At 40.0% G+C, this 13,091-nt stretch overlaps 2 protein-coding genes across 12 annotated transcripts in view; both read left to right on the forward strand.

Annotated features, from left to right (window-relative positions):
• Window positions 1-10,087, forward strand: part of gas2a (growth arrest-specific 2a) — a 50,335-nt gene extending 40,248 nt beyond the window's left edge. For 4 of the 5 annotated variants that reach the window (XM_073943397.1, XM_680348.9, XM_068217579.2 and 1 more), the window contains exon 8: window positions 9,169-10,087. In XM_073943397.1, coding sequence (XP_073799498.1) covers window positions 9,169-9,378 — 210 coding nt within the window. In that variant the 3' untranslated portion in view covers window positions 9,379-10,087. The remainder of the gene's footprint in view (window positions 1-9,168) is intronic. The other variant, XM_073943398.1, reaches the window with a different exon arrangement.
• Window positions 10,088-11,427: 1,340 nt separating this feature from the next.
• The window catches only part of ano3 (anoctamin 3), a 123,315-nt gene continuing 121,651 nt past the window's right edge, over window positions 11,428-13,091 (forward strand). For all 7 annotated transcript variants that reach the window (XR_012400526.1, XR_012400525.1, XM_073943389.1 and 4 more), the window contains exon 1: window positions 11,428-11,479. The gene's annotated coding sequence lies outside the window, so the exon portion shown is untranslated. The remainder of the gene's footprint in view (window positions 11,480-13,091) is intronic.

Genomic DNA, 13,091 nt, shown 5'->3' on the forward strand with positions numbered 1-13,091 from the left:
AAATGTGTAAAGCAGAATAATAATAATAATAGTAATAATAATAATAATAACAGGAGAAATAATAATAATAATAATTATTAATATTATTATTGATATATATTTTAATAAATAAAGTAAAATAAAATAATAGCATGAATAAAAAATTTAATGTTTAATAATAATAATAATAATTATTATTATTATTATTATATTTCTTCAAATATATCAAGTAAAATAATAAAATAATAAGATTAAAAAAACCATATATAATCTATAAATATACAAATGAATAATGATAATAATAATATATAATATATAAATAAATAACGATTTAAAAACTATAATAATTATTATTATTATTGCTTTAAAGAGAATTTTAAAACTGCTGTGTAAATGACCACCGTGCACAATCATAACAGACGAAGTCTCTCGCTCTCCCACTGATTTGATTTAGATTAAATCATCCTTCCTCTGGCTGTGGAGATCTGGTAATTACAGCAGTAATGTGATTTCTCTTCTTCAGCTCTCATTTAAACCCCTGTGACTGTGGCGATTCATCACATTAAAGCACTGCAGCTGATATTAATGCAGTCCCTCAGAGCATCACTGCTGCCCCCTACAGAGGAAACCCTGCACTTCAGCATCTCTGATGAAACAGTTGAAGTCAGAATTATTAAACCCCCTGAATTATTAGTTTTGGATTGTCTCCAGAACAAACCACTGTTATACAATGACCTACCCTAACTTTACCCTAATTACCCTAGTGAAGCCTTTAAATGTCACTTTAAGCTGAATACTAGTGTCTTGAAGAATATCTAGTCTAATATTATCTACTGTCATCATGGCAAAGAGAAAATAAATCAGTTATTAGAGATGAGTTATTAAACTATTATGATTAGAAATGTGTCAAATAATTTTTTCAGAAATTGACGACAAAAATATACAGGAGGGCTAATAATTCTGACTTCAACAGTAGCTGAAGTGCAGACTGCAGTGTGTTTTGTGAATTACTGGCTGCTGAGAGCATGAAAAATTCAAGAGGCATTGATATTCAGCAGCAGCAAAATATATATATATATATATATATATATATATATATATATATATATATATATATATATATATATATATATATATATATATATATATATATATATATATATATAGACAACACATGCAAACTGTCAGTCACACCTCTGCTGTTTATGTGTTCAGGGTAAGACCATCAAAATAAATATTGTAGGTAAATATACTGGAGATAAATGTGTTCACTTTTTAGAAACGTTTACTAAATCGGCTCAGAGATCCATCTTATTTTAGGTAAAAACACATTTCACCTGACTGTAAAGATTTTCATTCATTCAGTCATTTTCATTTTGGCTTAGTCCCTTTATTAGGCTGGGGTTGCCACAGCGGAATAAACCGCCAACTTATCCAGCAAATGTTTTACACATGCCGATGCCCTCCCAGCTGTAACCCATCACTGGGAAACACCCATACACTACTGACAATTTAGTTCATCAATTCCCCTATAGCGCATGTGTTTGGGCTGTGGGGGAAACCGGAGCACCCGGAGGAAACCCACACCAACACGGGGAGAACATGCAAACTCCACACAGTAATGCCAACTGACCCGGCCGGGGCGGTGCCTATTTTAAATATTGAATGTAATTACATTTGCAATTAATTACATCTATGGCCCACTTTAAACGTACCCATACCACTCCAACCTAACCCGTATCCTACCTCAAGGCCACCAGAAGCGTTTTCCTGCACAATATGAAGACATTAATTGCATTTATGTATTTATTTACTTGTATGCAAAGTAGTTAAAGTCACTCAATATAATGTGGGATCGGCATTTTCAGCTAAACTTCATCAGAGTTAGGATCTTTGTACTAGAAATATGTGTTTATTGAACAAAATAACGCCTCATTCATATTAAATGAAATGTTAGTCGTTGTCGCCAATGGTGTAGCGGTTAGTGTGCCGACATGCACTCTGGTGCTCACGGTGAGTTCGATTCCCACCTTGAGGTCCTATGTCGATCCTTTCCCTCCCCATACTTTCCTTTCAATACTCTCTACTGTCCTGTCCATTAAAGGGCCATGAAAGCCCCTCGTTTCAGCAGGGTGTTTTCACACCTCTACTTTGGAAAAAGTAAGAAAAGTGGGCGTGTCCAGCTCTGTTTAGGGGGGAGTGTCGGAGGAAGAAAAGTGGGAGGGTGTGGGAGTGTCTATCTGGGCACGCGTGAGTTTCAGAGTCAAAATACACAAACACACACACACACACACACACACACACAGGGGAAAGTGATGGTGTTAAACCTACATGGACATCTGTAGTCGAATTATTTGCCAAATTATTAAATGGTGGACTTTAACTGCAGTTTGGCTCTTTCATTTAGGGAATTCATTCATGCCCCTCACGACAAACAAGATATTTGATTCGAGGAACTGCTGTAAGCGTGTATTTTTCATGCAATGTTTGATACCGCACGGCGAATGAGAGAAAAAAACCCTCTGGGAAACTTAGATGCACACGGCAGGTAGCGTCAGAAAGCCGCGTGTGTTATTCCGGTCACAAAATGCGGTGAAAATCCTACACAAGGTTAAAGTTTGGTTGTGGTGCTAACATGTTTACACTCGGTGCAATAGTTAACTTAGTTCAATACGAACAAACTGAATAAACAAAGAGCACTGGTCACTCACTTACCAAATCTGTAGAGACAGGACAATCACCAGCAACTAGAGCTGCGTCTTTATTAAGAGAAGACTACAAGCGAATCCAGATCTCAGCGTTTGCAGATGAGAACAGCTCTCAGGTAAACAATAATCCTCCTTAGACACGTAAGTTATTGTTGTCGAGCGTCGCGTACACTGTTAATCCACACGTGAGTCTGAGCTCTCACAGAGAGAAAATGAAAACAAAACTTCACTGCAGCAAACTATAAAAGCAACACTTCATGCTTGTTTTGCCAACACAACGTGGCGTCTCTGTCGTCTAAACACTGTGACAGTAATGAATATTAATGAAGTTGCACAATAGAGCGCGCTGATTGGTTTGAACCAAGCCTTACTCATGCATTAATGCATCACACTGTAAGACGTAATAAGACACACTCTGGCACAGACGTCCAGTCTGCACGCTGGAATACACGCTATTATGTCATGACCGTGACGCAGCTTCAAAAATTCGTTTCAAACCGGAAGTAAAATTTGCTTGAAATAAGGCAAAAACAACCAATTTACACTTTTTAGTGAAATATAGGTGTCCTAATAGTGTTTTTAGCAGTGTGGGACACATATACCACTGTCAACAGCTCAACACATGTGTTCTGGTGTTTCGTGACCTTTTAAAGGTGAAAACCTCAAACAAAATAATAATTAAAAAAATTAAATGGTAGTTTAGAAAATGTCACCGTTTTTATTGTGATCAGGTATTTATATCATACTACGAATTCATAATATGGCCATCATGGATTATTAATGGATTTTTTTTATAACTCTATTCACCTTCAGTGTGTTAAAATAAATAAATAAATAAATATATAATCCCAGAATTGAATCCAAACGAAACGAATCCAACAGCCTTGAATCCTTGTTGCTCGGCAACCAAGGCCAAGTCATTGAGAATTCCTCCAAAAGCAAGTCTTCCGCGTTCCTGTTGGTTTTCCAGTGAAATGAGCGAATCCTCTAAATAAAAAACACCTCAAGGACAGATTCCTTTTGTGTTTGCCTTTGAGAAAGACCTTCCTCTCATTGAAAAGACCCCCAGATGTTTTCTGAAAGCCCCGCTTTTCGTGTAGTCCTCATTTAAATGCGCCGTTTCCTTTTAGCCTGTTGAACTTTGATGCTCCCGAGAGAAATCCATGCGGACGTTCCCTATTTTATCCATAACCTTCAACATCACTGACCCCGACTGCTTTATTCACTGTACTTCTCTCTCTCTGTGTGTGTGGGTGTGTTCCTTCAGGTCCTGTGGACTTGTAGAGTCTGATTGCTAATGTATATCTGTGGCTGTACCGCCCGAGGGCCACACAAACACCCATCTGCACGGCTGACCTGTGAATGTCCCTCTTTATGAATCTTTGATATGGTTTCCCTGCAGGGCTAATATGAGCCGCAGCTCTCGGTGTGTTGTTGGTGATTGTGTAGCGCTGGTGTGTGTGTTTTTTGTCCTGTCCTCGCAGATCTGTTTTTGAGTGTGTGTCTGAAGGCTCTTTATTCCACAAGGGAAGGTCACAGCTCTTTATCCAGAGTGACGTATTGTCATTTCTCAGCCTTTGTCAGATTCTTTGGCTGTGTGTGTGTGTTGAAGGCCGCAGAGATGAGGGTGTAATAAAAGGATGATTCACAGCAGAATTACTGCAATGCTGCCTTTTATTGGGACTTTGATTCTCTGTTATTACGTGATGGGATTTAAACTGCACATTTGAGAAAATTAGGCTCAGACTGATTGTTTTTGGTTTGCGAAACGGAAGCCTGTAAAATTAATAAATAACATATTGCGTATATGAACATATAAGCCCTGCTCACGCTGCAATTTCAGCTATGATTTGATCAAATTTGACAAATCCTAAATGATTCCCCACGTAGGCTGAAATCTGTGGTCTTATATCGTTGGTTTGACATGTTCTACGACAGCCACTTAATAGTCATTGCAATCAAATGTTCCCTCCTATGTAGTTCTGACAAAATCAGAAGATTTTAGCATGGTGGCTCGGTGGTTAGCACTGTCACCTCAAACCAAGAAGGTTGTTGACTCGAGTCCGGGCTGGGCTAGCTGGCATTTCTGAGTTTGCATGTTCTTCCCATGTTGGCGTGGGTTTCCTCTTGGTACTCCGGTTTCCCACACGGTCCAAACACATGCGCTATAGGGGAAATAAGTAAACTAAATTGGCTGTAGTGTATGAGTTTGAATGAGTGTGTGGGTGTTTTCCAGTGATGGGTTGCAGCAGGAAGGGCATCTGTTGTGTAAACCATATGCTGAATAAGTTGTTGGTTCAATCCGCTGTGGCGACCCCTGATAAACAAGGGACTATGTTGAAGCAAAATGAATGAATAAACATCAAACCGAGAGCCAATAGGAGTGCCGAATCTAACGTCGCAATCAGCGCAACAACTTAACGCTTTTTTTTTACGTCAAACTCCGGGTGGGTTTCCTTGCGAGTGTTCATGTTTGGCGCGTTTTATTGTGGTTCAGTCTGACATCATGACAACTCGGATCGTACAGTGTGACATGAGGATCATGTTCGTGCGGTCTGACATGCTACAATTGTAAAAAACGTTGTGTGTGTCTACCCCCCCACTCCCCCGTCGCGATCGTCGAGCACACCGACCACCCCAGACTGTGATTGTTCACCAGCTGACCCTGGGTCTTCACTTTAAGCTCCTGCCCCCTGTAAGGTCTCTGCATGGCCCTGGTGTGAGCAACACTTTAGTCCAAACCAAAGTTGGGCATCTTTGGTCCTGGTGGGCCACTGTCCTGCAGACTTTTGCTCCAACCCTAATCAAACAAACAATCCTGAACAAGCTGACCAATGTCATTAAGATCACTAGAAAGCGACAGGCAGGCGTGTTTGATTCGTGTTGGAGCAAAAGTCTGCAGGACAGTAGCTTTCCAGGACGGAAGTTGCCCATCCCTGGTCCAAACCAAAGATTCAATAGCAACTCGGAAATTTAGTCTCATAAAAGAAAGATATTTGTGTGTATGGGTGTTTTCCAGCTGGAAGGGCATCTGTTGTGTAAACCATATGCTGAATAAGTTGTTGGTTCAATCTGCTGTGGCGACCCCTGATAAACAAGGGACTATGTTGAAGCAAAATTAATGATTAAACATCAAACCGAGAGCCAATAGGAGTGCTGAATGTAATGACGCAATCAGCGCAACAACTTAAAACTTTTTTTTTACGTCAAACTCCGGGTGGGTTTCCTTGCGAGTGTTCATGTTTGGCACGTTTTATTGTGGTTCAGTCTGACATCATGACAACTCGGATCGTACAGTGTGACATGAGGATCATGTTCATGCGGTTGAGCATGCTACAATTGTAAAAAAAAGTATAGTGTGTGTCCACCCTCCACTCCCCCTTGGTGATCTCTTCGCAATCTACGCATCCACCATCTCAGATCGTGTGCATTTGCCAGCTGCCCTCGGGTCGCTTTAAACTCCTGCCCCTTGTAAGGTCTCTGCATGGGCCTGGTGTGAGCCAGTGTGGTGTGGGCCATAAACGCTTTAATCCAAACCAGGGTTGGGCAACTTCAGTCCTGGACGGCCACTGTTCTGGAGACTTTTGCTCCAACCCTAAAACAAAGAATCCTGAACAAGCTGATCAACGTGATTAGGATCACTAGAAAGCGACAGGCAGGTGTGTTTGATTAGTGTTGGAGCAAAAGTCTGCAGGACCGAAGTTGCCCAACTCTGATCCAAACCAAAGATTCTATAGTGATTCGAAAATTGTGAAAGAAATAACTCGTAAAAGAAGATATTTCAGAAGAGGGAATATTAATTAATAGCCAATTATAGGGGAGACGAGAACTGTGTTGCTAACTTGCGTTGACTGGTCCTGTTTGGACCAAAAATCTGCGCATGAACATGGTGGGCTAAAATGGTGTTAAAAGAAATTAGGCTTCTGTCCTGTATAAATCGGAAAAATTCTTTATGTTTAGGAACCATCTTGACTGTATAGTCTGAGAAAATAAGAGGGATTATGTCAAGGCAGTGCACTCCAGAATACAGACCTGTGTGAAATGTAGGCACCTGACAAAATAGTTTAGCGAAAATACAGCCTCTCGAGTCTCAGCATCTCACACAGATCTTTGCCTGAAGGGATTTCCGCATTTGGGATCCGCAGGTGACAGATAGCCAATAAAAGAGTGTGATTATGGCGCAGGAGGTGTTCAGGGGGTTTGATGGCAGAGACTCTTTTCTCCAAATGACTTTTCATGAGCGCCAGGATTAGGTCTGAGAGACGATTTGCAGACAAATGCTTGGCTAATGCATTGCAAGGATGTTGTCTAATTTGGCATGGTTTAAATAGAGCGTATCAGAGGTGCATGAATTACTTGTGTTTATACCCGTTCTGCTTGGTTATAAACACATTATTGATGGCTCTAAACACTTCTTGTGTCTTGCGGAGGAAGGTTTACATGCACAGCTAACAAGTATCAGTTGGCCTTTCTTACCCTTAAAGTGTTAAGTCACCCATAAATCTCAATGACATTATTAATTACTCACCCTCATGTCGTTCCAAACACCAGAGACCTTCATCAGATCTTCAGGACACAGGTTAAGCTAATTTAGATCAGATTCGAGAGCTCCCTCATCCTCTATAGACTGATTTCAAGTGACCGCCATTTTCAAAAGTGAAATCGAGGCTTCGGTGGGAAGAAAACCGGAAGTATCATTGGGAGTTACATAGGAATGTTGTGTAACTGGCTGTATATCTTATCAGCGAAGAGAAAGTGACACAAATTTATCATTTCTCCGCCTTCCCTGGTGACCCGAAGGTCCGTTCTGAATGAATGGTGAATGTAAAAAGGGAAATCAGAGCTCATTTTCAGCTAAGTTACGGGAAATGGCACTAGTTAGCTAACGTTTTCTTTCCCAAACACACGTTTTAGATGCCATTTATCAAATTCAAGTTAATAAACTGATTCTTTCACTATATTAGACTTGTCATGATACTGAATTAAAAGAAAAAACCGGCAATTTCGCGCTAACATTTAAGGCAATGTTGATGGCTTTCTTAAAACAGAGCTGATTTGCCATTGTGTTCACATGTTCAACAGAAATGATTGTGATTGGACGAGAAGATCATCCGTTCACCCGCCGCTGTATACTGAGCACAAACACAGACGAGCCGAGCGATCTGCTTAATGACTCGACTGATCTTGACGGCTGCTTCGCGCTCCAGTCTGTGTATCTGTGTTTGCACTGGGTGAAGAGCGCTAAACTGAGCGCAAACCAAACACAGATACACGGAGACAGAAGCCGTGAAGATCAGTCGTGTCGAGACATCTGCGCTCAGCAGCGCTTCCATGTTAGCGGGGAAAGAGCCGGGTTTAAAACTTCAGTACCAGGACAACACTATTACAGACGACACTTAAGCAGGAAAGCGTCCTCACTGTGTTTAACTGGTGCCATGAGCTGAAACCTAGGAGGACACTTAAGCTTATCACTGAGATTGTGATGTTGTTTGATGCTAAATTGCTTTTAATTGTTTAAAATAAACTTACTAAATAATATTAAAGTGATGGTTACACCATTTTCTGCATTTTGAAATCTCGGCAACAGCTGGAGGTTTGTAGTACACGGTATGTTACTGCAGTGTTTACAGTGCTCGTCCTATACTTCCGGGTTTCTTCCCACCGCAGCCTCGCTTTGGTTCTTTAAAATGGCGGCCGCGTGAAATAAGCGTATAGACAGCAAGGGTCCTGAGGCGTTCAATGTCCAGAAAAGGAAAAATATTGCCAAAACAGTCCATCTATGTTCCCTGTGAAGGACAGTAAAAACTGCAACCCATACTGTTAGTTGCTAGCATGCCTCTTGAGGCTATTTTGTACCAGTTAGCCTCTTGAAACTTGCAAATTCTGATGTTATTTCTTGTGGGTTTTGACTTGAACTTCCAGATGCTTTTCACACTTTGATGACTTGTACTGGATCTGCATGTAGTCTATAAAAATAAACAATGGTCAAAGTCAAGCCAGGCAGATGGAACTGTCTACGTTAGGGGTGCCCAATCCTGTCCCTGGGGATCTACTGTACCTTACTGTATTCATACCTATACTGTATTACTGTGTTCAGCTCCAACCCTGACCAAAAACAACCAAACCAACTAAGTAGGATCTGAAGGAGCACTTAGTAAAGACAGGAGTGTTTGATCAAGTTTGCAGCTGAACTCTGCATGAAGATAGCTCTCCAGGAACAGGGGCACCCCTGATCTACGCAATTGCAGAGTGCCATGATCCCTTATAGCAGGGGTCACCAAACTTGGTCCTGGAGGGCTGGTGTCCCTGCAGAGTTTAGCTTCCACATCTGCCTGGAAGTTTCAAGTATACCCAGCAAGACCTTGATTAGTTTGTTCGGGTGTGTTTGATTAGGGTTGGAACTACTCTGCAGGAACTAGTGTGGTAACCTCTGCCTTATACTGTAAGCTGATATGCGTCAGGACTTTCTCTGTCTCCTCAGATGCTGCATAACAAACACGTGATGGTGCGTGTTGGTGGAGGCTGGGAGACGTTCGAGAGCTACCTGCTGAAGCATGACCCGTGCCGCATGCTCCAGATCTCAAGAGTGGAAGGCAAGATCTCGCCAATCTCCGGCAAATCTCCCAATATTAAAGACCTGGCGCCCGACAGCTACCTGGTGGTGGCGGCCCACTACAAAAGCAAGAAGTAAAGATGAAATGGTGACTTAAGTCAGCACCGCTGTAGGTGCCGCAAACTATCCCACAGGCTTCTAGAACTAATTATTGTTTAAAAGAGAAAATCATAAGACCACAATGTGTGTAGATCGGCTAGTTTGACAATAATGTATTTCAATGAAACTGGAACTGGAATCCAGAAGTAAGGATGTTTGATTTGTATAATATTTGTATTTGTTTCCATGTCTCTTATTTAGCCTTATACATTCAATCTTAACTTCGCTGGAAGAATTCGAGTATTTCACTTGTACCCTGGTGGCTATTCCTATTAGTGTTATACTAACAATATCAATGATCAGTTTTTATTCTGGGGGCTGTGCTTTTTTTTTGTCTTGATTTGTATTTTCTGACATTTATTATATTTTACTGTGATGGCCTTGCTCTTTTGGGAAATGGAACCTTTTCAGCCAATCATGTGGCTGAAAACACTCATATAGCTGTTTCTCAATATGCGTTCTTCAGCGGTCTTGTGTTCTCGTGAAACATCATCATCAGCTGCCTAAGTTCAGTTCCAATACTTAAGACCGCAAGTACGGAGGATGCGTGAAACTTCCCGGAAGTGTTCTTGATATCGAGGACGCACCGATGCAGACTTGAGCACCGAACTCGCTCTGGAAGTCCCAGAAGTCATTGCGACTGGAGGTGGGAAGCGCAGCATTTTATCTAGATTGATTATTAAAGTTCAGAGATATGAATTATTTACCTCAGGAGTTTCTCTAAATGAAACGGTGAAAGTAAACATTACCATGGACATCTTAATAAAGGAATAAACACATTAAGGGTGTTTGCTGAAATACGTATTAAAATCTGTTTTATTTATATTGTGCAACATAGATTTATAATGTTTTTATGCAAAGTATTTATTTTGAAGAGGGGAAAAACAATAAATCGTTGTATGAATGTTGTAATGTTTAAATAATTTACCATTTAAAACACGTGAAGGTCATGTGACCATCAGGAAGAACGCAGCATCTCAATTCTCAAAGGACGCGTTCTCTGCCCTCGCAATCTCCTGAGTTCCTTCTTCCGAGGACACTTGGCAAGACCGCTCTCCACAAGAACACAAGTCCATTCTCTGCGTTCTTGTAATGAAGAAACAGCCATTTTAATACGAATTTCAGCAAACAAACACCCTTAATGTGTTTATTCCTTCATTAAGATGTCCATGGTAATGTTTACTTTCACCGTTTAATTTAGGGAAACTCCTGAGGTAAATAAATGATATCTCTGAACTTTAATATTAATCTAAATGGCTGTTTCTCAATTCCAAGAACGCAGAGAACGGACTTGTGTTCCTGTGGAGAGCGGTCTTGCCAAGTGTCCTCGGAAGAACGAACTCGGGAGATTGCGAGGGCAGAGAACGCGTCCTTTGAGAATTGAGATGTTGCGTTCTTCCTGATGGTCACATGACCTACACGTGTTTTAAATGGTAAATTATTTAAACATTGCAGCCTTCATACAACAATTTAATGTTTTTCCCCTTTTCAAAATATATGCTTTGTTTAAAAACATTATAAATATAAGTTGCACAATATAAATAAAACAGATTTTAATACGAATTTCAGCAAACAAACACCCTTAATGTGTTTATTCCTTCATTAAGATGTCCATGGTAATGTTTACTTTCACCGTTTCATTTAGGGAAATTCCTGAGGTAAATAAGTGATGTCTCTGAACTTTAATATTAATCTAAATAAAATGCTGCGCTTCCCACCTCCAGTCGCAATGACTTCTGGGACTTCCAGAGAGAGTTGGTGCTCAAGTCTGCATCAGTGCGTCCTCGATATCAAGATCACATCCGGGAAGTTTCACGCGTCCTCCGTACTTGCGGTCTTAAGTATTGGAACTGAACTTGGGCAGCTGATGATGACGTTGCACGAGAACACGAGGACGCAAGACCGCTGAAGAACGCATATTGAGAAACAGCCATGATTAGGAGATTCAGGTGTTGTTCATCCATGTTTGGATGAACAACACCTGGATCTCCTAATCATGTCTATAGACCTTGGCTCACAACAGCGTGAAGCAGGAGAACACATCTAAATGCACAGTTGAAGTCACTGAAGAACGTCAAACGTGAGTTGACCTTTGGTGTGAGGTGGCAGATTTATAGCACGAGTTTGCAACTAATATTATGACTTGTTAGCAAGAACCAGAAAGGCTACATGGACAATCACCAGATTACAATATGTCCCTCATACTCAGACATTCCACAACTTGTCAATGTAGCGTGTTTAATGGGTTAAAATGAGATCGAGGTAAAGTTGGTTTTATATTCGCACATTCTGACTTTCCCCTTAATAATATAATTTCATTTAAGTATTATTTGCAAACTTTAAATAGTGAAATCATATTAGCAGCAAATGACTATCAAAGTACAACATTGTTCACCGTCAAATAAACAGTGTTAATGTTGTTTTCAAGCCACACTTGCATGCTAATTCAGATCAAATATTCAAAGTAACATGGTAAACAATATAGAGAGTTCTAAATGAACGAATGTGTGAATATAAAACCAACTTTACCTCTATTAAAATGAGCAGTAACTGATTCCAGAAAATGCCAACAACTCTGATCCAACCAGACTAGAGAAAATGTTTTCTGCCAATTTTTATAGTTCCTAGAACTATTGGTGAAGTAGCCACTGTCTTTCATGTTATCATTCTGAAATGCTTTTATTTGTAGGAACACCTTTTGGGGAACTTGATTTAGCTTCTAGTGTCAGGGTAAAGTCTGACTCAGGGGTGTCTGTGCAGTTTAGTTCCAGCACTAATTAAACACAGCTGATCAAACTAATATAGTCCGTCAGGCTTGTTAGCAACCTGCAAGTATGTTGAAGCAGGTTTGGATCTAAACTGTGCAGGGCTATGCTTTGAAACGCCTGGTTTAACCCAACATAATTGGAATTCATTATTATTTAGAGGCTAATTCACTAAATTATAGCAAAAGGCGTTCTTGTAACTGAAATAGCTCTTATTTCAGAGTTTAACCCAACACAATAGGAACTACCCAACACCATCTAACAACAATTTGTCATTTTCTTTTGTATTATTATTATTTGGGGGCTATTTTAAATTGTGTTGGGTTAAACTCCAAGCTAAAGGGAGCTAAATAGTTCCTCTAAAAGATGTTTTATAACATAAATAGCTTCTATTTCAGAGTGTAACCCAACACAATAGGAACTATCCAATGACACTTAACAAAAATTTGTTGTTGTTTTATTTAATAGCTAATTTATGTTGTGTTGAGTTAGACTCTACTCTGACATATGAGCTAATTATTTACCCCCAAATCTGTTCCTGTAACTAAAATAGCTCCTATTTATGAGTGTAACCATTGCAAAAGGAACTATCCAATGACACTTAACAGCAATTCATTGTTGTTGTTTATTTAGTGGCTAATTTATATTGTGTTGGGTTAGACTCTTCTTTGACGCATGGGCTAATTATTTACCCCAAAATCTGTTCCTATAACTAATATCCTCCTAATTAGAAGTCCAACCAAACACAATAGGAACTACCCAATGGCAACTCATCTCACTTTTTTTATCTAGTTCATATTGTTTTGTTTTCTAATTCATAATCTTACCCAACACAATAGGAAGTAGGAACAATCTCATTTTTGACATTTTCACATTTTTGTACGGCCTGTTGACACCTCCAGTGATGGGAGCTTTTAGGGGTGGGCT

This window comes from Danio rerio, chromosome 25 (genome assembly GCF_049306965.1).
Source record: "Danio rerio strain Tuebingen ecotype United States chromosome 25, GRCz12tu, whole genome shotgun sequence".
Lineage (NCBI taxonomy): Eukaryota > Metazoa > Chordata > Actinopteri > Cypriniformes > Danionidae > Danio > Danio rerio.